Here is a 24,246-nt window from a genome sequence, read left to right on the forward strand (position 1 = left end):
GGCAAGCAGGATTTTAAACAGGGTCCAGTAGTGTCAGATCTGCATCTTGAGAACTTTGCTGTGCTGTGTCCAGCAGCCTGGAGGGGGCTGGGGTGGAAGCAGGAAGCCGTGGCTGCCAGTACGTTGTGAGTTGATGGTGGTGTGGACTGGGTCAGTCTGAGCTTGAAGGGGTTAACACAGTGATTGGGTGTAGAGGAAGTTCGAGAAGCCCAGAGGGCTGCTTCTATTCCAGCAGTTGCTTCAGGTCTCCTGTGTAATAATCTCAGGAATGGCGGTTATCTTTTGAGCACTTACTTTGCACCAGGCACAATGCAAGCTCTTCGCATTAAATCCTCATAAGAACCCTAAGGCTATTATTACTATCTCCCATTTTACTGAGGCCCAGAGAGGTTAAATCACTCAGCCAAAATCACACAGCTCAGCCCCACATTGTCCAGCTCCTCTGGGTTGACAGTCCCTTGGATTGCTGTCCTCCAGCCAAGTTTGACCCTTCTCAGGGCTCAGCCTGAGCCCCCAGCTTCTGTCTGGTTGCTCCAGTGACCCTTGGCGCTGTGTCCACCCTGGCCACAAGAACTGATTCAGAGCTGGGCTGGAAAAGCAGTGTGTGACCTGAGGGGACACAACCCAGTGGCCCTTGCTCCTCCATTCTCAGCCCTTTGGCTTCTGACATGAGCTGAAACGGCTGTGTCTCTGGGTGTCACATGTTCATCTGCCTCTTGGGGATTCAGATGGTCTCGGCTGCTTGTCTTTATTTTGCTTCTTTATTTCCTCTGCTCTCCTCCTTTTCCTTTGCTCCCACCCTGTCCCCATCTGTTGCTGCCCCATGGGGGTCTTTTCCTTGCCTCCCAGATGTACAGGCAGGACTTGGAATGGAAGCAGAGGCCTTCTTCCTTCTGGCCTTTCAGGAAGGAAAGAAACTAGCAATCTGGGCAGCTGTTACCTGCCGGGCACTGGGCTAGACTGTTGGCATGTGTGATCTTACGTAACGCTCACAGCAGTCCCGTGAAGTGTACACATTATTATCTTTACTCTACAGATGCAGATGCTGGGGCTTGAAGGATTTAGGTGCTGAACCAAAGGTCACATGTTACAATTGGTCTGATTTAAAATTTTTTGTTCCCCAAACTTTAATGTGCCTACGAATCACCTAGGGATCTTATTAAAGTGCAGATTCAGATTCAGGAGGATTCAGCCTGAGATTCTGCAGAATTGAACAAGCTCCAGGCCCGGCTGATGCTGCTGGTCTGTGGACCGCTCTTTGAGTGGCAGAGTGAGGAGCTAGCAGATCTCCCACATGTCCTCCCATGACACCATTGCAGACACACACCATGTGACGTGTCCCTCAGTGATCATCACCTCCATCTCCACCATCTTTCCCCCTTGTTAGGGATTGCTGATGGGGCACCTGAGGGTTTGCTACCATGCCCAGGATGTCACAGGCTGACCCTGCATGTCCTGAAGCCCCAGCTGACTGACCATGGTCTCCAAGCCTGCCCAGTTTTGGAATATAGGGAAACTGAGGCTCAGAGAAGTAGAGGGACTCGTCCAAGGTCCCCACTGCCAGTAGTGCAGAGAGTTCAAGGTTGTGCCTCCTAATCAGTGATATTTTTGCTTCAACTAAGTCAGAGGTCTGGGAGTTTTAGTCCTGTTTCTCTCTTTAACTTGCTTGGTGACTTTAGGCAAGTTACTTCCCCTCTATGAACCTCAGCTTCCCCATCAGAAAAATGGCTTAACCTCTGCCCTGTTGTGAGGATCAAATGGGAGAATGTCTAGTTTACAGGCATGAAAGATTTTTATGAGCCCCAGGATTCCTAATCCTGGCAGGGTGGAAGGAACCTAGTAGGTCAGAGATGTGGGTTCAGGTGGCACTTACATGCAGGTGTGATGGGAACTTCACTCCCTGAAAGATCTCACTGTTCTCTCTTGGAGATCTCCCCACTTCCTGCCTATTTCTCTGCAAGCTGGGGTGATAACCAAGCATCGTCAGATGGCGTCCCTTTCCTAGCTCAGGTGCCTGTTATTCCACTGTTAGGGCCCTGGCTTTGGTTGGGGAGCCAGTGGCAATATCACCCTGTGGGCCACCTCCCTGTTACTTAAGAAGAAGGGAATGGAAAGGTATGATTTGTTTGACACAAATTCGCTTTACATGCCAGGTGAACATACTTCTACATGAGGCAGGTTCACTGTGGCTGGAGGGAGCCAGTGCCTCAGGCATGGGGGGCGTGAGTGAGTGGGCCCTCACTGACCACATGACCAGGGAGGGCCTGCTGGGGCCAGAGAGAATCTGTTTCCCACCAGCTTCATCTGGGAGCCCATGGGTCTGGGTTTCTCATCATCTGACCACTGTGAAATTTATTTCCTTAAGGGAATAAATGGATGCAGAAGGACAGTCCCCCCCGCCCCCCCAGGAAAGGCGGGTGCGTGAGAGGGAGGCCTTGCAAGCCTCACAACAGTGTGAGGCAGAGATGCCTAAACTGACGTGGGAAACCGGAGCTCTCCTCCCCCGGGCTACCTCCACTCATCCCACAAAGATTTGGTGAGCACCTACTCCGTGCCAGACACTGTTCCAGGCACTGGGATTCAACAGAGTACAAGTCTGGACCACTGCCGTCGTGCAGCTGGTATTCTGGAGGGGAGACAGACAGTCCCTGGGTTCATGCTGTGGATAACACATGGGGACATAATTCATAGTGTTCAGGGGGTTGAGTGTTGGGGAAGGCCTCTCTCACTGACACCCAGTGCTGGATAAGTGGCCTAGGACCAGGCAGGAGGTGTCCCAGGTGGAGACCCCAAGCCGAGAGAGTTTTGTTCCAGGAGAAGAAGAAGGCTGCTGTGTCTGCAGCGTCGGGAGGACGGGAGGGCCCAGGAAATGGTGGGAGAGGCGGCAGGCCCAGGCCGCGCCAGGCCTCACAGGCCCGGTGAGGACTTTGGGGTTTTGTCAAGGGCAGTGACAAGTCAAGGCTTGTAAGCAGGCGAGTGAGCGACGGCCCCTAGTCTCAGCTATGCCTCCAGCATCCTGGGGATGGTGGGCGAGACCCGGCTTCGGCTCTCTCTTCTGTGGTCTACACAGCAACTTGTTACCTGGGCTTCCTGAGCCCATAAAGACTCTCAAACATTCATATTCTGCTTAGCAACGTCACGTTACCTCACTGAGTCTCAGCTTCTTCATCTGTAAAATACGGAAATACCCACATTGCTGGGCTCTGAGTGGTGGATACCACTTACTTGGGAAGTGGCTTCTTAGTCTGAGGATTCAAATGAACTCCGTAAAGCCCTTAAATTGCTGATGAAATAGCGTGTATGAACAGTAGGTAAGAGTGTGTGGGTATGGGAAAAAATAAAATTCTGTGCAAAATAGAATGTCATCGTATTTCTAACATGTAAGAAAGAAACAGAAATTTGGTTTTTGCCAGGCTCATAATGTTGAATTCACTCAGGTTAAATAGGAGTAGGATGGGTTGCCACTGTATGGTTTTTAGTTAATAAAAATGGAAAACCTAATTAATGAACTCCCTCATAACCCCTCCCACTTCAAAGCCCAGGGTGCTGGCGGGCTGCGGGGGTGGAGAGCGTGCAGGGGGTTCCCCAGGGAGCCCAGCGTGGGAACCACAGGACCAGATGGGCCGTGAGGCCCCTCCTGGCTCCCACGCTGTGCAGCGGCCCCAGCGGGGGCAGTTGTGGGTTGAGCGTTGCTGAGTCATCTCTCCCTCGGCGGGTTGTGTGTACCGGCTGACAAGCCGAGGCTGGTGTGCTGGTGGCTGAGCCCTGGCCTGGGTTCTTGGGAAGCTGACTTTAGCCCCTGCCCACTGGGCTGGGGGATTCTCAGCTACTCCTCTGCTCCTCCATCCACCCCGTGGTCCCCTCTCTGCTCGAACCCCCGGGAGCCGGCCACCTTGGGGCTGCCCTTCCTGAGCGGGAGTGATTCTCCACGGGCTCCCCGGCACGGCTGCCGTCCGCCGCGGGCAGCGTGGGGCTGGAGATGTGAGCCGGCACCTTGCTGGCCCGATGGGCGTGACATTTCCTCAAATGCCATGAAGGGGCTGCCTGACCTTCACTCTCCTGCCAGGACCCTCTTTCTGCCTCTTTCTGCGTTATTTATAACAGTGTTAACAGGCAAAAGGGCTTCTTAGCTGAGCCTTGGCCCAGCTCCCTCCGTGTCTCCTGCCAGCCACGGCAAGAGACACATAAATAGAACCAAAGAACATGGACACTGTAGGACCCCAGAGAACACCTCCAGAAAGAGTGTGCCGGGCACTTTATTTTAGGACTCCGGGACTTTTAAAATTTATTTTTATTTTTTTGTGGTAAAATATGCATAACATAAAATTGGCCATTTTAAAGTGTACAATTTAGTGGCATTAAGTACATTCATGATTTTGTACAAACCTCACCACTATCCATTCCCAGGCATTTCTTCATGCATCTCACACCTGAGGATGGCTGACACATGCCAGTCCCTCTTGCCCTGCCCTTGAGCATATTCTGATTTTGAGGGAACCCCGCAAAATATGACGGGGAAAGGAGAGCACCTGTTAGGTTATGATCCCGCAGCATGATTAGGGAGTTGGGGGTCGCCCCATTCAGCTGCGTGAAATGGGTGCTTTCCCAGGGCTAGCTGTAGCCCTCTGCCTTCCTTCCTGTACAGTAAAGGCATTGGAATGGGAGGGGAGATCCTGCTTGCTGAGAGAAGCGTGAATCAGCTCTAATCTCTTTTCTTAAGTAAAACCTATTCATTTAGCAAACTTCACTCCTTTCATTATAAATCAGGCAAGTGTGTTGCAACTCATCTCAAAGCTGAATGCTGCTCACCATTGTGATGGACCATTTACTACCTTTGATAAAAATGTAATAACACTTCCTCACACGCAGCCAGCACTTTAGAGTTTTCCTACTTTCCCATCCCAAATGCCTCATTGGACAAGACTGGGACAGTTCCACAGCTACCCTAGGGTCGTGGGCTCCATTGTAGAGATATGGAAACTGAGGCCCCAGGGAGAAGGGGTGTAGGACAGGATCTGATCTCATTTCAGTCACCTGAGCATACAGTAACTCTTTCACCCTCATTCCACCCAGGTGGGGATTAGGGTGAGGCAAAGGAGACATTCGGTTCAGACACAAAAATTTAAGGAGATGCCAAAAAGCTCAGTCATCAAGATAAATCATATTTTAATGCAACATTTACATGTGTTGCAATAGTTAGTGTTAGTTAATATGTTAATAGTCAATGCCAAAATATCCATTTTGAACACACCCCATCTTTAAATAAAGGAGGGAAGAATGCCCTGCAGAGCCAAATAGTCACCTGAAGCAAAAGGAAAAATCAGTACCACTGACCTTGTCTTTATTTAGAATTTTGATATGTTGCTCATCATGGATTTTTAGGGGGCATTAATTTTGATTGTTTTCACAATATTGCATTAAATATGATCTGTCTTGATTGCTGAATTTTTTGGTGCCCAAGGCTGGTGCCCTCACCTCAGCCTAATCCCAGCCCTGATTCTAGCTTCCAATGTCTGTGCACTCCTGTGACAGAGGACCCCCTCCCCGGGTCCCCAGGCCTCAAGTCGTCATATGCCAGGGCCTTTCAACCACTGCAGAGGGTGGCATTTGATCCCTGCAGTCTATTTTTGTGCCTGCCCTTCAGCGACTAATAAAATGTTGCTCTGGGTAGGGCTGATGTGTTGAAATGGTGTCAATGTCAGGTGGTTTGTGTGATCATATATCTTCATTCTTGGCCTCTCAGAGGGGCCTGGAACCAGGAAAGAAAAGGAGCTCTCGATGCTTTTGCCCCCACAGAGTTGGACAAAACTCACAATCATTGTCGAATAACTGAGGCTGCCCGGCAATTTGGCCTCGTCTTGGGACTGTACGGAAAAAATGTCCATGTTGCAGTCTCTTGCTCTTGTGTACCACCTTTTACAGTATACAGGGCACTTCCACATGGATCTCATTTTGTTTATTGAGCAGCTACTATATGCTGGGCATTGTGCTAGGCGCTGGGGAAACAGCAGGGAACAAGACAGATACAGCCTCTGGGGAACAAGACAGACACCGCCTCTGCCCGCATGGAACTCATAGCCGGGGGAGGTGACAGTACACAAGTAGATAAATGAAAAAGGGGGAAGAGTTCTGAAGAGGGAGGGACGCTGGTGATGGTTGCACAACAATGTGAATATACTTACTGCCACTGAATTGCCTAGTTAAAAATGGTTAAAATGGAAAATTTTATATTATGTGTATTTCACCACAATTAAAAAAAAAAATACCGGCAAAGGGGGGAGGGGATACCAGAGAGTGAAACGTGCTAATTGAGGGACTTAGAGCAGGTGATGGGAGCGAGATGGGCAGCCACTTTAGGATACAGTGATCAGCAAGGCTCATCTCAGAGGGACATTTAATCTGGGATGGGGCTGATAAGAAAGGACCAGCCATGCTCAGAAGAAGGAGAGAGGAGGCATCCCAGGCCGAGGGAGCTGCCAGCATAGGGGCCCCAGGGTGGAAACTCAAGCCACACAGCAGTTCCATGAGGGAGGCTGGTCCCTGGAGATGGAAAGGGACTGTTAACCAGTCTTAACAGCAGGTGGATACCTGCACACGCTTCGCAGTTCACAAAGCGCTTTTCCTGCCGCTCTCCGGTGAATTGAAGAGGCCCTTGAATTCAAGTGCATAAAATTGACAGCAATTGTAGGCGAACACAGTATGCGGACGACGCTGCCCCTGAAACACCTTCACTCACTCTCGCTCACTCGTGTCACAGAATATACTTCACCATTTTACTGTTTTAAAGTAAACAAAAGCACCACCTTCCCGGGCCAGGGGCAGCCTGTGTTGGCTGACAGGTGCCAGGATCTGTGCAGCCACAGTGGGGTGCAGGGGTGTGGGGCGCCAATGGCGCCCTCTGAGACCTCGGTGCCCACAACCTGCCAAGACAGCCAGGAGCTGCTCCATCCCAGGTACCCTGGCCCAGGCACAGCTCTGAGAGACCTTAGGGATCTCTGTTGGATAAGGGGCTGCTTGCAGGCAACAGAGAGGAGGAAAGGAGATGCCCAAGATAACACCTGTCCCAGGAGACTGTCTGCCTCAGTGTCCTTATCTGCAAAATAAGAAAGTCATCTCTAGAAGTATTTCCACAGGCTCTTCCAGTGCCAAAAGCCCCAGTTCTGTGTTCTGGGAGTCCATTGTAAGGATTTATTTCCTATACAATGCAGGCTGCAATCCATGTCCAATAGCCACCTTATCCGATGAAGAGCAGGAACTACAGCTGGGGGTTGGTGGGGTGGGTGGAGGGCTGGAGAGGGGAATTCCTTGGAAAAAGTCAGTGAGAGTAAGAAATCATAAAACATAATACCTAACGTTGTTGTTTAATGAAGCCATATGGCATGCACATTCATTATTGCCAGTCTTTTGCTCTAGGACTGCTTGTGCTGCCGACGCTGAAATCCCAAGCTCTCTCTCCTGCCTGGTCCACACCCACGCCGCCAGGGCTCCTATTTCCAGACTGGGGATTCACTCAATTGGATTAAGAATTTAGACTCTCGTCAAGCAATCTAAGCGCAGAATCCTTCAGATTCTTGCCAGTGCCTCCCTAATCTTTCACTGTTAGCTCACCCACACATAATTTGACAGCAGGGTTTTTGTATGTTTTTTTTTTAAAAACAGCTCAACTTTATTGAGTCCTTCCACAGCCTTCAACTTAGTTTCCATCGCATTCTCTTCTTTTATACTCATATTTTCTGTTGATGAACGATTTCATTAAAGTTTGTAATTATTGGAATTCCCTGGTGGTCCAGTGGTTAGGACTCCGCACTTCCACTGCAGGGGGCATGGGTTCGATCTCTGGTTGGGGAACTAGGATGCTGCAGGCGGCGTGAGCCCCCCCCCCCCCCCCCCCCCCCGCAAAAAAGAAAACAAAACAACTTTGTAATTATAGTAACAAATGGGTTTGGGAAGAAACACACTGACATTGAACAAACAACCCAGCTGCTGGAGACAGATGTGTGCACGACCTGGAGGGTTGTCTCTGAGACTCTGGGGCGCCTTGGGCCTTAGTAATGTGTGTTGTTACAGGAGGGGATGAAGGGTGTTGGTTAACCTGGGCGGTTGCTTAGGGGAGTGTCTCTTGTACCAAAGGCCTGAGAGGGCCTGGTTAGGATTAGGTTTGGTGGCAAGTAACAGAAAACTGCCCAAAATGATGAAGACTTTGACAAGCTCCACGTTGAGTCCTCCCTCACATCCTGAGGTGGATATCCCAGGGCCGATTGGCACTTAGAAATATCAGGGACCCCACTTCCTCCATCCTATTGCCTCGCCTACCAAGCAGAGCTGCCTTCCCAAGGTCACTGGTAACTGGTCATCCTCCCGCCTGGCCTTGTAGCCCAGTTCTGAGCACTGGACCCATTTTGCTCTCTGGGCTGGAGGACCCACTCTTGCCAGGCCTGGTGACCTTCTGTCAGATCACCTTACGCTAAGCCCTGAGCAGGTAGCTGCGTAGCTGGGGCTTGGGGCCCCGCTGAAAAGCACTGAGCATCACTGAGTTTGTGCTCGGCAGACCTGGGGCCAGATGCACCTGCGTGGAAAGGGCCTCCATGATGTTTTGAGACACTTAGCCTTGAGTGTTTTGGCGGGAGATCCTTTCAATGGTCTGATTTATCTTTAAGCTCAGGGTGTTTTGTTCTTTTAGGCTGAGCTCAGAGCCCCTGTGTTTTCTACTTATTCTTCCTGGAGCTTAATTTTGTGTCTGTGACTCCTGAGTCTTATGAGGATGCTGTAGTATTTCTTTGAGGTCTAAAAATCAATTAGTCTTCCTACTGTTCTCCTGGAAGCATCTTCAGGAGTTTTGTACTAATTTGGAAGACAGTGGGAAGCTTAGGTTTTTTGTTTTTTGTTTTTTTTGGATGTAAGAGAGATGAATCAGTCATAACTTTTTCATTGATAGGTGACAAACTCCAGCTGGCACATAATCTGGAAAGGGACCTTATTCACTCACATAATTGTGGAGTACAGGGAATAGACTGGCTTCAGGCACAGCTGTATCCAAGTGTTTAAATTATTTTTATCGGGAATACATCTCTCTTTGCTTCTTGACTCTGCATTCCCTGTGCTGGCTTCATTCTCGGGCAGGCTCTTCCCAGGTGGAAGCAAAGATGGCTCTCAGCGTCTCCAGAATTAAATTCAACCAGCTGAGCACCCTTGTCCACACGCTCCAGCACATTCCTGGTGTTTACTCTGACCCACCCCTGTGAACCAGTTGCTGTGGTCACTGGATGAAACCCTTTAATTGGCCAGACTGTGCTTACCTGGACTGCCTGGGTTCGGGGGAGGGATGACTTCCCCAAGGAGATCAGTGGGCTGCCACCATTAGGAAGGGGAATGGGTGGGAGGCCAGCCAAATAACAGACATAGGAGGAGAAAAAGGAAAACATCTGTGTATGAAATGGCTTTGTGGGGACATCATGAATACTTACTTCACTTCCTTCCTAGAAGGCGAGTAGAGGTACAGGGTCATAGGTCTAGAGCAGGCTGGGTCTAATGAATCAGCAGTGGCTGGTAAGGCTCCGGGTTGTGAAGGCTCGGGGCTCAGTGGGAGGTATAGCCGTGTTTGGTTACTGGTATCTGCCAAGTTAGGGAGGTAGGAACGGTGAGCCGAGTGCCAGGTACCTACCACTCTATCAGATCTCATGCCCAGGCCAGTCTGGGCATTCTTAACAGTAATTTAAAGGGAAAACTTGCCCCAGACCATCAAATACAACTTCTTGTCAGTGAAGGACGCTTTGTAGGGCAGTACTTAGGGCATCCAAGATGGCAGTAAAGAATTGTGTGAGGCCTGGGTGGGAGCCCTGCTCCCACCCTCCAGGGCAGGCCCGGAGAGAGCCAGCGTGGTCTGGCTGTTAGGGCAAGATCATCCGCCAAGAGAAACCACAAGCGATGGTAACACTGGAATGGGGGCTGGTGGAGGTTGAAGGAACATAGGATTGAGGGCATCAGAGGGTTTAGGACCGAGCAGAGGGGTCAGAGGACAAGTTCATGAAGCACTGACCCTCTGAGATGTCCTGCTTTCCCATCAGTCAAGTGGGGACATTGACCACTGCCTACTTCCTGCATCTTGGGAAGGTACCAATGAGACCATAGCTGTGAACATCACTTGAATGTCAACTATAAATGCTGCATCTGTGACCACCATTCACGGGGTGTCTGACACGTGCCAGGCTCCTGACCTGTGATGTTTTATCTTTCTAAGAACACCGTGAGATAGGATTCTTTTTTATTATCCCCATTTTGTCAGTAGAAACTCAGGCGGCAAAAGTTAGGTTCCTGACCACAAAGGATTAGTGTTAGTAGCCAAGCCAGCCCTAGCCCTTTGTCCTTCTTCTCTAGGCCTCCTTCCATTTCAATACAGACCTTCTCTCTGCGTCTTTGTCTCTGCCTCTGTAAATTCATTTACTTATTCTACCTAAATACTTACCCCAAGCCTATGTGGATCACAGAAACTGGATAAGTGCAGTGCGGAATTGTACTTGCAAATGCTTGAGCAAGAGGGGTCCATAGGGTCTTTGTGTCTGATGGTCTGTTTTCCAGAGGGGGCAGTGAGAACCCGAGAGAGGAGGTGACCCACTGAAGGATGCAGAGTGAGTGCAGGCAGGCCCAGAACCCAAGTTCTGTTAGTGCAGCCACCCCTCCCCCTCTCCTGCTTCCTTCCACTCAGTAATTCTGAGAATGTACTCTGGGCCAGGCACTAAGCTAGGTGATTTGCTGATTGTAGTCAGTAAAGCGGAGCCACCAATTTTTCCTGAAGATGCATTCTTTCTTAAACAGGGAATCGATTTGCGACAAGATACCCAAGCTTCCAGTGAAGCAACTTAGAATCTGGATGAAGTGCCATTAATCCACTGCCGGGGCATTTATCTCCCTGGCTTGGGGCAGCTACAGCCCGTTCAGATCAGCAGCGTGGTGTCCCTGGAGGAATGGATACAGAAGGTTCAGCAACCAGAGGGGGGTGTCCCGAGCATGTCAGGGGCGTGAGCAGACTGGTGGTGGGGACCACAGGGGGCTGTGCATGCGGGGCTGGTGCACAATGCAGCACATGTGGCCCCAGGCCTGTCCCTGCTCAGCTACAAACTAGCCCTGTGACTTGGGTCTTTCTCAGACTTTTCCCAAAGCTCCGTCTCCCCATCCATAAATGGGAATAAATGGTCTTAAACGTTCCTTCTCACGTTCAGACGCAGGATGTCGGGCAATGGCACAGGCTTTGTTAGGGAGCCAGGAGACCTGGGGTTTGAATCTCAGCTTTACCTTTCTGGGACCCTGGGTGCTATGGGTTGAACTGTGTCCTCCATACAAAGGTATCTTGGCGTCCTAAGCCCCAGTACCTCAGAATGCGACCTTATTTGGAGATAGGGTCTTTACAGAGGCAATCAAGTTAAAATGAGGTCGTTAGGGTGGGCCTAATCTAAGGGGAAATTTGGATAGAGACAGGCACACGTAGAGGGAAGGCAATGGGAAGAGACACAGGGACAAGCTGCCATCCACTAGCCAACCAGAGAGGCCTGAGAAGGAGCCAACCCTGCCAGCATCTTGATCTCAGACTTCTAGCCTCCAGAACTGGGAGGAAAAATATTTCTGTTGTTTAAGCCACACAGTCTGTGGTGCTTTTTTACGACAGCCCTGGCAAACTAATACAAGTGACTGGATCTCTGAGTTTCCTGATTAGTAACATGGGGACAGTGACCCCTGCCCTGTAGCGTCGTTATAAGAATCTGCTGAGAGGATGTATATAAGACACTTAGTGTGGCCCTTGGCATATAGAAAGTGCTCAGTAATAGCAGTGGCTTAGCCTGTGCTGTGACCCCCCCACCTCCCATTCCATGGGTGGGTCCTGCTGGGGCTGCCCAGTACAGAACAGGAAGGCCTCAAGTCAGACCTTTCAAAGAGAGCTGGGTCACCCGAGGCACCCCTTCAAAAGCCTCTCTAAATATGGAGAGGGCCAGAGAAATCACTATTAATGCAATGCTTAATGGTTTTTAGCTGGAGAGTGGCCTCATCCCTAATTGACAAGGCCTTGAAGCTGAGGTTTCTTTATTTTTATGCCCTGGGTACACTTTGAGTATGTCAAGCTGCTCTGGGTAATCAATAAGTGCAGTAGTCATGGCTACTTGATGGGCATTTTGTAAAGGAGGGGGCATGGCTTTCATGGGAAGGACACTCATTGGATAACCCTGAGCAAATCCATTATCCTCCTTGGGCCTCAGTTTCCATAGGTGCAAAGTGAAGGAGGTAGACCAACCAGGTCAGGAGTTCTTAGCTGTGTCTGTGAAGGGCTAGAAGTTAAGTCTAAATTCCTTGCACGCACATGCACTGTGCACACATATCCATAACTAGTTCTTGAAGGCGCCTCGGTCTCCCGAACTGTCCACAAAGACTTGCATGGACAACCTCTCAGGGCTGCTGGTTCCTGGCTGGTCTGGGATTCTGGAACTCTGATTTAAAAGCTGTTTCTAAGACTCAAAAAGCAAGTCCTGTAGAGGTGGCTGCTCTGAGTTACTAGCACGGGCTGGTTCTAGAACATATAGAAAGAGCTCCCCAGAGAGCTTATAGCTGGGGCTTTGCTGGCCAGGGAGGCCCTAGCTGCCTAGCATCCTTGTCTGTCTACTTTTGGCCTTCCCTCCTGCTCCACAGGCCCTCGGTGCTGTCCTCCCAGCCCCACCACCTGCTCCTCTCCTGGATGCTACACCGGCCTAACCCATCTGCCTGCTTCCCACCCCCATCACACTTGGTGTAAAACCCAAATCCCTTCAATCCCTACCTGGCCCGGCCTCCACCTGCCTCTCTGAAGGCATCCTCTCCCTCCCCCTACTCTAGGGCTGAGCTGCAGCCTCACTGGCCTTTGGTCAGTGCCCCATTCTCTAGGCTTGGTCCCCATCTGGATCTTTGACTTTGCTGGGTCCTCTCTGCCTAGAACCTTCTTCTCCACATTTTCCACTGCCTGGCTTCTCCTTCAGGTCTCAAACCAGACGTCAGCTCCTCCAGGAAGCCTTCTGTCACCCCGTCTAAGTAGATTCCCCTCCTTCTCTTGTCCTCCATCAGTGCACCTGGTTTGTTTCTTTCGTGGCACTAGCACAATCTGTCATGAAATATTTATGTGTTTTCTTCCCCCACTGAGATGTCAACAAATGAAGGAAAGAACTGAGTCTTATACATCACAGTGCCTGGCTCACAGTAGCATTCAATAAATGCTTGTAGGCCCCCGCTATCATGCACGCCTCAAATTTAAATACTAACAACACCAAGTTCTGTTGAGGGCGTGGAACTATAGAAACTCATACGGCTGGTGGGAGTGTGCAATGGCACCACCACTTTGGAGAGCAATTTTGTAGTTTTTAATCAAGTCACACATACGCTTACCATATGACCCAGCAATTCCACTCCTAGAGATTCACCCAAGAGAAATAAAAACATAGGTCCACACAAAGACTTGTACACAAGTATTGTAGGCTTGTTCATCACAGCCAAAAACTAGAAACAAACCAATCATCCGTCTAGAACAGGCAAGACCACTGTACCCCCAGAGTCCAACTGAGCAGGGGAAGATTGGCAGCCCCAGAAGGGGGCTGAGAATCCTCACTGGAGTGACGCAGGACTTAGTATTCATGGATGTTGAACACAAGTGGATTGGAGAAAGACCGGGCAGATGGAGGGCAGGCGTGGTCAGGGATGTCCCTGGAGACATACTCTCTGGGCACCGTTCTGCCTGGCCTGAGAGCAGGGACTGGCCGCTTGGGAGAACCCAGCCCCGGTGCTGCCCGTGTGTGCAGGATTCTTGCAAAATGCCAATTAAGACATTTGACCCAAATTCGGATAAAAGCCTTTTTCCTGTGTCAAGTTGAGCTAATAATATACATTTATTCATAATTTATGAGGCCTAGTAAGTGGGAACAATTAAGGAAAAGGTCTGGATAAAACCTATTTCTCTTAAGTGTCACACAAGCCTGTCTCTGTTCACTAAAGAGGTTCCACCCTCCTCTGCCTGCCATGAAACTCTGTTGTTCTTATTATTTTTAAAAATTTGTTGTCATTACTGCTCACTACCATTTATTGAGCAACTTACCAAGCCAGGCTACAGCACTGCCTCCTTTAATATTAACTGTATGAGACAGTTGTTGTTCCATTTTACAGATGAGACAGTTGAGCTTCAGAGAGGTGAAGGGACTTGCCTAAGGCATCACAGCTGGTGAATGGGGATTATGATTCAAGTCTGCCAGACCCCAGCGCCTGTGGTATCCTGTTTCTGTGTTAGCCTCCCCACTCAGGCTGTTTCTGAATCTGCAAGGCAGCCCTTCTGTTGGTAACTGTTAAACTTGGGAGACCAGGGTGAGAAGGTGATTACCTTCTGAGTCCACAGGTCTGGGGTTAGGCCTGAGAATCTGCATTATTTCTAATAGGTTCCCAGGTGGTTCTGGCCCTGCCGGTCCTGGGACCACCCTCTGAGAAGCACCAGTTCGGTCGGTACTGTTACCAGGTCCTCCATGACTCCCTTCTACCCAACCCACCACTGGCAGGTGGGTTAATGGCCTTCTAGACCTTTTCCTGTGTACTGGCACAGTATTCTCATACGTATTATCGTGAGAAATGTGTAGCTTGAGTCTGTCCCATTCTCTTTACACATGTGGGGTAATATTTTACCTGCTGATATTCTGCAGTTTAGTATTTTATTTAACATGCCATGGAGAACATACATAACGGCCTCATTCTTTTCTACAGCACTGTTCTATGATATGGGTGATTATAGCTTTACTTACCTATTGTCTACTGATGGGTGGTCTTCCACACTTTAGACATTACAAATATTCCTGGGAACATGGGTGAGTGTTCTTCCAAAACACAGCAATCATTCAATGATGTCATCTCTTGTTATTACTGCTTTTTGTTGTTTCATTATTCATATAGAGGGCTTGTTGCCTTCCGGAAATCCCCTTTCAGGTGGAAGCAGTTGTATAAAGGAATAGATCTCCATTTATAGGTTGTAATAAAGTTTTCAACAAAATATTTCTGGTAAGAGAATAGAGGTGCTACGCGGGCAGGGCTTTGAGGGGTGTATAGGAGTGCAGAGGAGGCGGGGACGGAGCAGCAGGAAGGGGGATTTGTACTGCCAGGGCCTGACTTAGCTCATGGTAGGTTCAACAGTTGCAAGAGGATGCGGCTTTACATTTCTTGGTCGCTTGGCAAAATCGGGCCTCGGACAAAGGCAGCCACAGGTTCAGACTGGCAGCATCCTGAGTAAGAGGGTCCCTGCTGGGGTCTAACCAAGGTCAGCTCTGACCCGCCTCCTTCCTTCCTGTCTCCTCAGGGCGGGGGATCTGGGGAGGAGCAACTCTGCGCTGACTTTCCGGAGCTAGACCTCTCCCAGCTGGACGCCAGCGACTTTGACTCAGCCACCTGCTTTGAGGAGCTGCAGTGGCGCCCGGAGAACTCCGAGACTGAACCCAGCCAGTACAGCCCTGACGATCCGGAGCTCTTCCAGGTATGCCCTCCGGAACCTCGCTGCCTCTCTCTGCCCCTAAAAGCCTGGCTCTGCCCTGAGCCATCTTCTCCTACACTTGCTCATGCAAAGAAGTCTCCTCATCCACCAAAGCTCTTGGGACCCTGTCTCATGTCCCGGGTCTGCACTTGATCTTGGGCAGCTCTTGCCCCCTTGCCAGGCTGTGTTATCGCCCCTGGGAAGTGGGGGCTCGGAAGAGCTGCTCTCTCTATGCCCCCAGTCAGAACCGAGTCCCTCTGTGAGCCAGGGCGGGTTCCAAGGCCTCCCTTCCCTGTATGGTCACACTGAACTCTCATTCCCACCCTGTGAAGCAGGTGAGATTATTCCCCCATTTTACAGATGAGGAAACTGAGGCTTGAAGAAGTTTAGTCACGGGCCTAGGGTGATTTACCTGGTCGGTAGCTGAACTAGATTTAAACCCGGTTTGCCTGCCTCCTGAGCCAGAGCTTTATAACCATGCTGACGCCATAATGGGAATGACTCACATTCTCTGTGGCAGGACTGTCCCTGTTTGTGTATATTAACTCACTTAATTTTCTTAACAACTCACATACAGGAGTATGGTTATCTCCATTTTTCAATTGGAGCCTAGAGGTTCTTTAAAAAGAGGCAGTGCCAAGAACCGCAGTGCATATCTATGCATCTGCCTCTGTTCTCAGCTTTGGAGGCACATTTCCTTTAAGAAGCCCTCGAACATGGGGTAATGTGATGTCTGGGATTTGCATCAGAATAAAGCAATCCCTACATGCATTTGCGTTTGTGGGTGTGGGTGCATGGCATGGAGGGTAATAAGTGAAATATGATTGCCCACGTTGAATCTGGGTGATGGGTACATTTGGACTCATTATTCTTTCCTTGAAATATGCTCCCCTATAAAGATTGGAGGAAGAAGCCATAGCTCCCTGTGTCTGTCTGGCAGGATGATGATGATGATGATGATGTCTGGCAATATAATAATAATAATAACAACAGCAACAACAATAATAATAACATACCATGTGCCAAGTCAGTGTGCCATGAACATCATCTCAAATAGTACTCCTGACAGATTGTATCATTCCTTCTAGAAATGTTTATGGAGCTCCCTGTATGTGTCAGACACTGTTCAACAGTGGACTCTCATGGTCTAGAGGGAAGACTGACCCTAGATCAGGTAATACATAAACAAACAGTGGTCACTTGTGACATGGGCACAGTAAGAATAAACCTGGGATGAGAAGAGCATCTAAAGGCTGGGTGGTCAGGAAAGGCCTTTCCAAGGAGGAGCTGCTTCAGCTGAAGGAGGAGGAGGAGGACCCACATGATGAGTGATGATCACAGAGCCAGGAAGCAGGAAAGCTTGCTGTGTTGGGACCCGAAGGGCTGGAGCAGTAGCTAAGGGGAAAGTGCCAGGAAATAGTTGGGGGTGGGGGGTGGAGGTGGGCTAGGAGGGGCCAGATCATGCAGGCTCTTCCGGGCCATGTTAAGGAGTTGGATTTTTCCCAAGATTATTCTAACCTGTTGGTAGAAAAACTATCAGTAACCCATTTTACAGGTGAGGAAAGTGACGGTCAGAGAGGTTAAGTAACTTGCCCAAGGCCATAGGGTTAGGAAGGGTCAGAGTGTAGACTCTAACACAGGACCCCAAACCCCTCGCTGTTGTATAACCTCTTTGCCAACCCTATGAGGATCAGGGGGGCTGGGCTCTAATTCTGGCTCTTTTCCGGGACCTCCATTCTTTCTCACAACAATGGGGTTAACTACGCTATGCTACCCCCTCCCTCAGAGGGGGCCAACTTCCAGGAAATGCTTTCAGGTTATGGAGAGCTGATGAGAGAGAGGGGTTTAGATGCTGCGGGGAGACCATCCCCACCTAAACTGTACAGGCCTCACCTACTCAGAGACTGGCCAGACCCACTAGTAAGCTCCTGCCAAGGTCCTACTATGTGCATGAAATGGTCTCAGACACAAGTCAGCCTTGGTATGGCCCTTGGGCTCTTAGCACAGCAAGGAAGGCAGGAGAATCTTCACAGATGGTTAGGACTGAGGCAGAACTCTGCCCACACAGCCCCTCTCCGCTTCATGGCCCGCACTCCACCTCTGCTCCACCCATTACACACCGGTGCGCCTCTGTGCAGTGATTATGTGATTAGTGCCTGATTCCTCCCTCCCCCCTCCCCCATCATAAACCCCCTGAGCTTGGGGGCTGATACAGCGTTGTGCATTGTTATATCCCCAGGGCTCTGCATGGAGCCCGGCACTTTCTTGGGGTTTAAAAAATATTTATCATATGAATAAATCCTTCGACACCCAGCTGTCATGTTAGCCCCTCCTAAGGCAGGTGGTCAGTCACTTCCTCTCTGGGCTCCCATCCTGTGTACGTGCATGCCTGTGACCTTCAGACTTCGAGCTCCTTGAGGACAAACAGCGTTTTGTTTTTCTGTGGGGCCCTTGCGCATCGAAAAGACTCAATCATATGTGTTGAATGAAGAAACTGATTGTAATAGTTTCCTTCCTTCCAAGGACCAGACACGACCCATTCCAGAGTCCTTGAGCTGGGATACAGGGGCCAGAGGTTCTAATACCCCCTCTGCCACTAACTGGGACAGAGTCCTTAGCTGACCAGTGGCAGTCATAGAGCCATGCTGCCTTGTGTCAGAGCCGTGTTCTCACAAGTCAGGTGGTACCATCACTATGGAAACAGAGAGTGGAGAACAGCTACCCTTACAAGAGTTGACAACTGCTTGGGGGCAGGGACAGCGCCTTCCGTTTCTGTGTGCCCGGAGTCCCTAGGGCCAGGGTCACAATAGGCTAAACTTAGTAAGTATTTTTGGAGGAAGCTGGTGTCTGGTTCTATCACCGTGTGCCATGTGGCCTTGGGCTAGTAGCTCCTCACTGTTGGGCCTCAGTTTCCCCAGGTGAGAAGTGAAGAACGAGCATGGATCAGATCAGTGGTTCTTAATCTGTTGTAGGGAGAGAGTCACTGGGTCCTCTTAGACCCTGATGACATCTGTGGACCCACCCCCAGAAAAAAGGAAGGGAAACTGATTTCCTGGGTTTCCTGCACCCCAGTTGAGCCCTGGAACGGCAGACGATTTCTGAGTGTTCTTCTGGCCCTGATAGCCTAAATTCTGTTCTGTGTCATTCCTTCAAGCTCCTCTAGGCACTCAGAATGAAGCGTTCTCCCTCAGGTTTCTTGCAGGTTCCTTTTTCTTCAGCCTAAGAGAGCTCAGGAAGGTTGGGGGTGGAGCCAAGTCTATTAATATCCCTGCCTCAGCTGATTAACTCTCCATTAATTTGCGCTTTGTTTCTAAGCGGAGTCGGGAGAGCTGAGCTAATGGGCCCGGGAAGAGGAGAGGGGCGGCATGGCTCCCTGTGATGTATTATCCTAGGACGCTGATGGCACGATGCCGAGGGCAGGAATGGACTTTCTTCCCAGACAGGGTCAGGACCCACAACCCTGCCTGGCTATTCCAGAGCTGGAGCAGCCCAGGGAGGGCTGAGGAGAGAGCGAGGAGACCTTCTGTCTGTCAGTCATTTTGTTTTTACTCAACCTATTGGAGCTCCTTGGGGTCTCTGCCATCTGGCATTCCTTTCAGCACCATGCCTGGCACCTAGTAAGTCCTTGACCATCCTCCCCAGCCCTTCCTGACTTGCTATGTGACCTTGGCAAGTCTCTTTTCTGGACCTTCATTCCCCCCACCCCCAAAAGAATGGCAAATAGGCTTCCTCATGAGTTCCAACTGAGATGTATCGGCGGTGTTGCCTGGAGGGTTGTGTTCAGAAAGGTGGAAGGAACAAGAGCCACATTGGTTAGCGACATGGCGGGGTTGGGGGGAGGGATGGGGACAGTAGCACGCAGGCTGCATGTTTGACATCCCTGGTCACTACGTGATCCCTGAAGGCCCTTCCAGCTCTGATAGTTGTGATAATTCAGAATATCTCTGGGCCATGCTTCTCTCCCTGTGAAAGAGGGAACCCTCATTCCATCCAGTGCTGATGACATCGTTTCTGAATAACTTCCCTCTAGAATCTGTTTTTTGAGACACTAATCTCAGTCTCTCCCCAGTGGTCAGAGTTCATTGTTCGGTTCACTCATTCTTCCATTCAGCAAATCTGCCTGGAGCCTCCCATGCCCCAGGCACTGAGCTAGACCCAGGAACATTGCACAGAGCGCTTGTGTCACTGCCTCCAAACTGGCCTTCCTAGTAGCCTTTGGAGGGAAGCCAACCAGGGATCCTGTCTTCCCGTTTACCGGAAATCAGCAAGGCTTTGAAGAGGGAAATGACTTGCCCAGGATCACCCTGTCAGTGGCAGAGCTGCTGCCACGGTCAGCCCCAAGAGTGGTCCCTGAGTCCCAGGTCCCAAGATCTTAGCTCCCCATCAGGCTGGACAGATTGCTCTGGGAACACAGGGTTGGGGTTCTGGCCTGAGGATGGGGATGAGGGGCTGCCACTTGAGCCCGATTGCATTCCCGAACCAGAGTTCTTGGGCCTGGATCTGCCCTTGGACTCCCATCCCCAGGGCCCGGGTCAGGCTCAACCAAAACCTTTTGACCTTTTCTATTATTCTTAGCTCTGTTCCAAAATTACAAACACATTTTTTCTCTTCTCCCCATGTACCCCCTTCAAATTACTCAGCTGCTGCTCCGGCTGCAAGGCCTGGAGCAGATTTCGTGCAGCCAAAAGGCCGTCACGACATGTGTATTTCGAACGAACTTCCTGAAGAAAGGATAAACATCCTGACCTGGGATGGGAAAGAGTGCTGGGGAAGGCATCATGTGACAGAATTGCCTCCTGCCAGAACAGGCCCAGCAGCCAGGGTTTACTGAACGAGGCGCTTGGTGCCTCACCTAATAGCAGTGTGATCTCTGTGCCCCAGGGCTGGTGGGCTGGTATCTGTCGGTGGGCTGGGAGTGTGCACGCTGACCCTCGTGTTACGTCTGAGACATCAGGGAAGGAAGCTTCTTGGTTCATGTGTGTGCGCTGTGCTCCGTGTAAGCCCTGCCTCTGCCCTGGATTTGCTGTGTGAATGAATGCAACGTACCCAGGACACGTTGGTCAACCTCTATGAGCCTCAGTTTCCTCAAATGCAAAATGGTGATGGGAATAGTATCCTTCCCCGCAGAGGTTATTGTGGGGTTTACCTGAGGCAGTATTTACAAAGCCTCTCTATTCCTCTCATCAGCCAAATTCTTTGTCCCTGGCCTTGGCACTAGGTTTTCTCTCTGCCTGGAATCTTCTTTCCTCAGCTCTTTGCCTGGCTGGTTCCTTCTCATCTTTCAAGCCTAAGTTTCAGTATTAGCTGCTCAGAGCAGCCTTCTTTGACCACTGTAAATAGCCTATGAATCTTCAACACTTTCTTATTCTCCATCACAGCTTCCTTTTGTTTTTTTCCCAGGCTTTCTCACTCTCTGAAATGATCTGATTTTGTTTCCTTGTTTAATTGTTTTCTCCACTGGAGGGTAAACTCCATGAGGACAGGGGCTGTACCAGTCTTGGGATGCTGTGTTACCAGTGCCCAGACAACACCAGGCACAGAGTAGCCATTCAGTACATATGTGGTAGGAGAAGGGAGGCGGGGGAGGAATTGCCCACTGCCGCCATCATTATCATCATCACCATCATCCCCCCCCCCCACCATCATCATCACCACAGCCACCACCACCATCGTCATCACCATCATCACCACCACCACTACCACCATCATCACTACCACCACCACCACCATCATCCCCACCACCACCACCACCACCACCAACAACAACAACAACATCACCACTATCACCACCACCACCAACATCACCATCATCACCACCACCATCATCACCACCATCACCATCATCACCATCATCACCACCACCACCACCATCATCATCACCACCATCATCACCACCACCATCATCACCACCGCCAACATCACCATCATCATCATCACCATCTTCTTCATCATCATCACCATCATAGCAGGAATCATAGTAGTAGTAGTAGTAGTAGTAGTAGTAGTAGTAGTAGTAGTAGTAATAGTAGTAATGAGTGCTTGTTAGGTGCCAGGCACTGTTTTCTAAGCATCTTACATATGTTAACTCAGTCCTTGACAATAACCTTATGAAGTAGGTATTGTTGTTACAGTTGATAAATGTGAGATCTGGGATTCAGCCCCAGTTCCAGAGCCCAGGCTCCTAGCCACTGCACTAACTGCCCCTCCATGAGTGAATGAGGCAGCAAGCCCCGGGAACCCACAGGGGAATGGTAGCTGTTTTCCTATTGCTCTGCTTTCACTGTCACGGGTGAACCTTGAAGCTTCCAGCCTTTCTACCACCTGCCTGGGCCCTAGGGTCAGAGAGACTGACCTGGGGCTACCATTGGCATAGACCAGCCTCAGGGCTCTGTCCAGGGGTTTGGACGCGGGAGGCCGTGGTTGAAGTGGCTGTCTTTAGAGGAGGGGACGGGCGTCCCTCACGTGGACAGCCCTGGGCCTGGGGTCACATGCTGATGAGCAACAGAGTCCAGGCTGGGGCTCCTAGGCCAAGCCCCTTTCCAGTTCCACCTGCTGCCTGCTCGTAAACTTCTTTGATTCCTGGAGTCCATAGCACATTTCTTGGGCATCTGCTGTCCCAGCAAACTGAGAGGATCTGAGTGGATTTGGCAGGAGGGTGATGGCAGTGCAGCTGTGTGTACAGAGCAGATTTCTACACAAAGTCGCTGAGCCCAAGGCATTGACTAACCGTGTCCCCTCTCTGCCTCTCTGCTCACTGCAGATAATCGACAGTGAGAATGAGGCCCTCCTGGCAGCACTCACCAAAACCCTGGATGACATCCCTGAAGATGTTGTGCATCTGGCCGCCTTCCCTGCCCTGGATGATGGAGACGCACCTTCCTGCGCTTCTGCTTCTCCTGTCCCCTCATCTGCGCCCCCCAGCCCCTCCCTGGAGAGGGCCCCAGCCTCGGCCCCTGAAGTGGATGAGCTCTCGCTGGTGAGAATCTGTTTCCAACTGAAGTGATGGTGGTGGCTTGAGATGTGGTGTCTGGTGGTAGAGGTGGTGGGTGCTAGGAAACCAGCTCCAGCCCCTGCAGGGGTCTCCGTGCATCACTGGCAAGGGTTCAGGGCAGACAGCCTGGACTGGCCATGGGTGGCCTCCCTGGGCTTCGCCTGCAACACTGTAGGCCCTTTGGGATTGGGATTTCATGGATTGACCCTAAGTGTGTGTTAAACCCTTGAAATTAAATGCAAACATTTTCCCAAAGATTACGCATACACACACAGTAAAAATTCAAGCAGGAAGTATGGATAGTTAAAAGCAAAACCTCTTAACCCATCTCATAATTGTTTTTTCCTTCCTTAGAAGTAACCATGGTTACTGATCTGTTGTGTGACTTTCCTCTTCCACTTTTCTTTTTAACTACAAAAGGAAGCCTCAGTTATATACTACCCTGCACCTTGCTTTTCTCAAGTGAATTGTGTGTCTTGGGAACTCTTTCAAATGAGCAGAGGTATCTCTGTTTTATCCTTTTTGTTGGCTACATAGTGTTCCTTCATAAGGATGTACCATACTTCTTTAACCAATTCCCTGGTTGGCAGATATGTACATTGTTTCAACTCCTTTATTGTTCCATTGCTTCAGTCTGTGTCCTGTTACTGGCCTTTGCCACTTGTAAGTGGATACGTTCCTAGAAAAGGAATTCCTTGGTCGTAGGATATGTGGTTTTTCAGTTTAGACAAATACTTCCAGTTTGCCCTCCAAAGAGGTTGGACCAGTTCGTACTTCCACCAGCAAAAGTTAAATGCTACCTGCGTGTCCGTGGAATGTAGAAACGTACACATGGCATTGCAGGTTTCTAGGGAGAAGGTCTCAGCTTTTTCAGATTCCAATGGGTTCCAGACCTCAGAAGTTGCTGAAAGCAGTTTCCCTTAACTCAGGCTTAGGGCTCCAGAAAGCCAGATGTCCTGGCTTGTGAGGAACAGCTTATCTGTCTTGGGCTCCCCACCTCGACACTGTAGCTCCTAGGGGCTGGCGAGACTTTGCTGGAAAATCAGAGCCTGTTGGAGGTGGAAGGGGTCTTTGGTCGTGAAGGGTGAGAGCCAGGCAGGCCCTTGGTGACCATAAAGTGCGACTCTGGGGAAATAGAGGCCCAGCGAGGGGAGGGCCTCTCCCAGGGTCACACAGCAAGTTGGTGTGCCAGCAAGGATTAGAACTCAGGTACTCTGACTCCTGGTCCAGGACCCCTTTTCCTCTTTCCCACTGCCTGCAAGTTCCCCAAAGCAGTGTGAAATATTTAGTAAGCACCTATGTGTGCCGGATACAAGCATACGTTCAGTCCCACATTGTGGCTCCTGTTGATAAGCGTTGTGCTTCCTTTCAGACTAGAATCAGATCTCCTGGGTTTGATTCCCAGCCCCACCAGTGAATGCTTATGTGTCCCTTAGGCACCTAGCCTCTCTCTGACTCAGCTTCCTGGTCTGTAAGGTGGGGTTAATAATAGTGCTTATCTCAAAGGTGGTTGGGAGGAGTGCAGCAGATTAATACATATAAAGAACTTAGAACAGTTGCCTGGTACAAAGAAGTGGCTCAATAAGTGCTATCTCAGTGATAGTCCCAGCACAACTGGTGTTGGTGGTCATGGAACCAGAGGAATTCTGTATGGGACTGTGGAGAGGGACCACCCTGGAAGAGGTAGAGAGTGACCCTTGCTGGTCACCGGTTGTTCCCTCTCATGCCTTAGATGGCACTTTTG

The 24,246-nt window shown here is 50.2% G+C and overlaps 1 protein-coding gene across 1 annotated transcript in view; it reads left to right on the forward strand.

Annotated features, from left to right (window-relative positions):
* The window catches only part of PPARGC1B (PPARG coactivator 1 beta), a 104,637-nt gene that overhangs the window by 62,962 nt on the left and 17,429 nt on the right, over positions 1–24,246 (forward strand). Inside the window, exons 2-3 of the mRNA XM_068534547.1 lie at positions 15,341–15,514; positions 22,272–22,487. Coding sequence (XP_068390648.1) covers positions 15,341–15,514; positions 22,272–22,487 — 390 coding nt within the window. The remainder of the gene's footprint in view (positions 1–15,340; positions 15,515–22,271; positions 22,488–24,246) is intronic.

This window comes from Eschrichtius robustus, chromosome 2 (genome assembly GCF_028021215.1).
Source record: "Eschrichtius robustus isolate mEscRob2 chromosome 2, mEscRob2.pri, whole genome shotgun sequence".
Lineage (NCBI taxonomy): Eukaryota > Metazoa > Chordata > Mammalia > Artiodactyla > Eschrichtiidae > Eschrichtius > Eschrichtius robustus.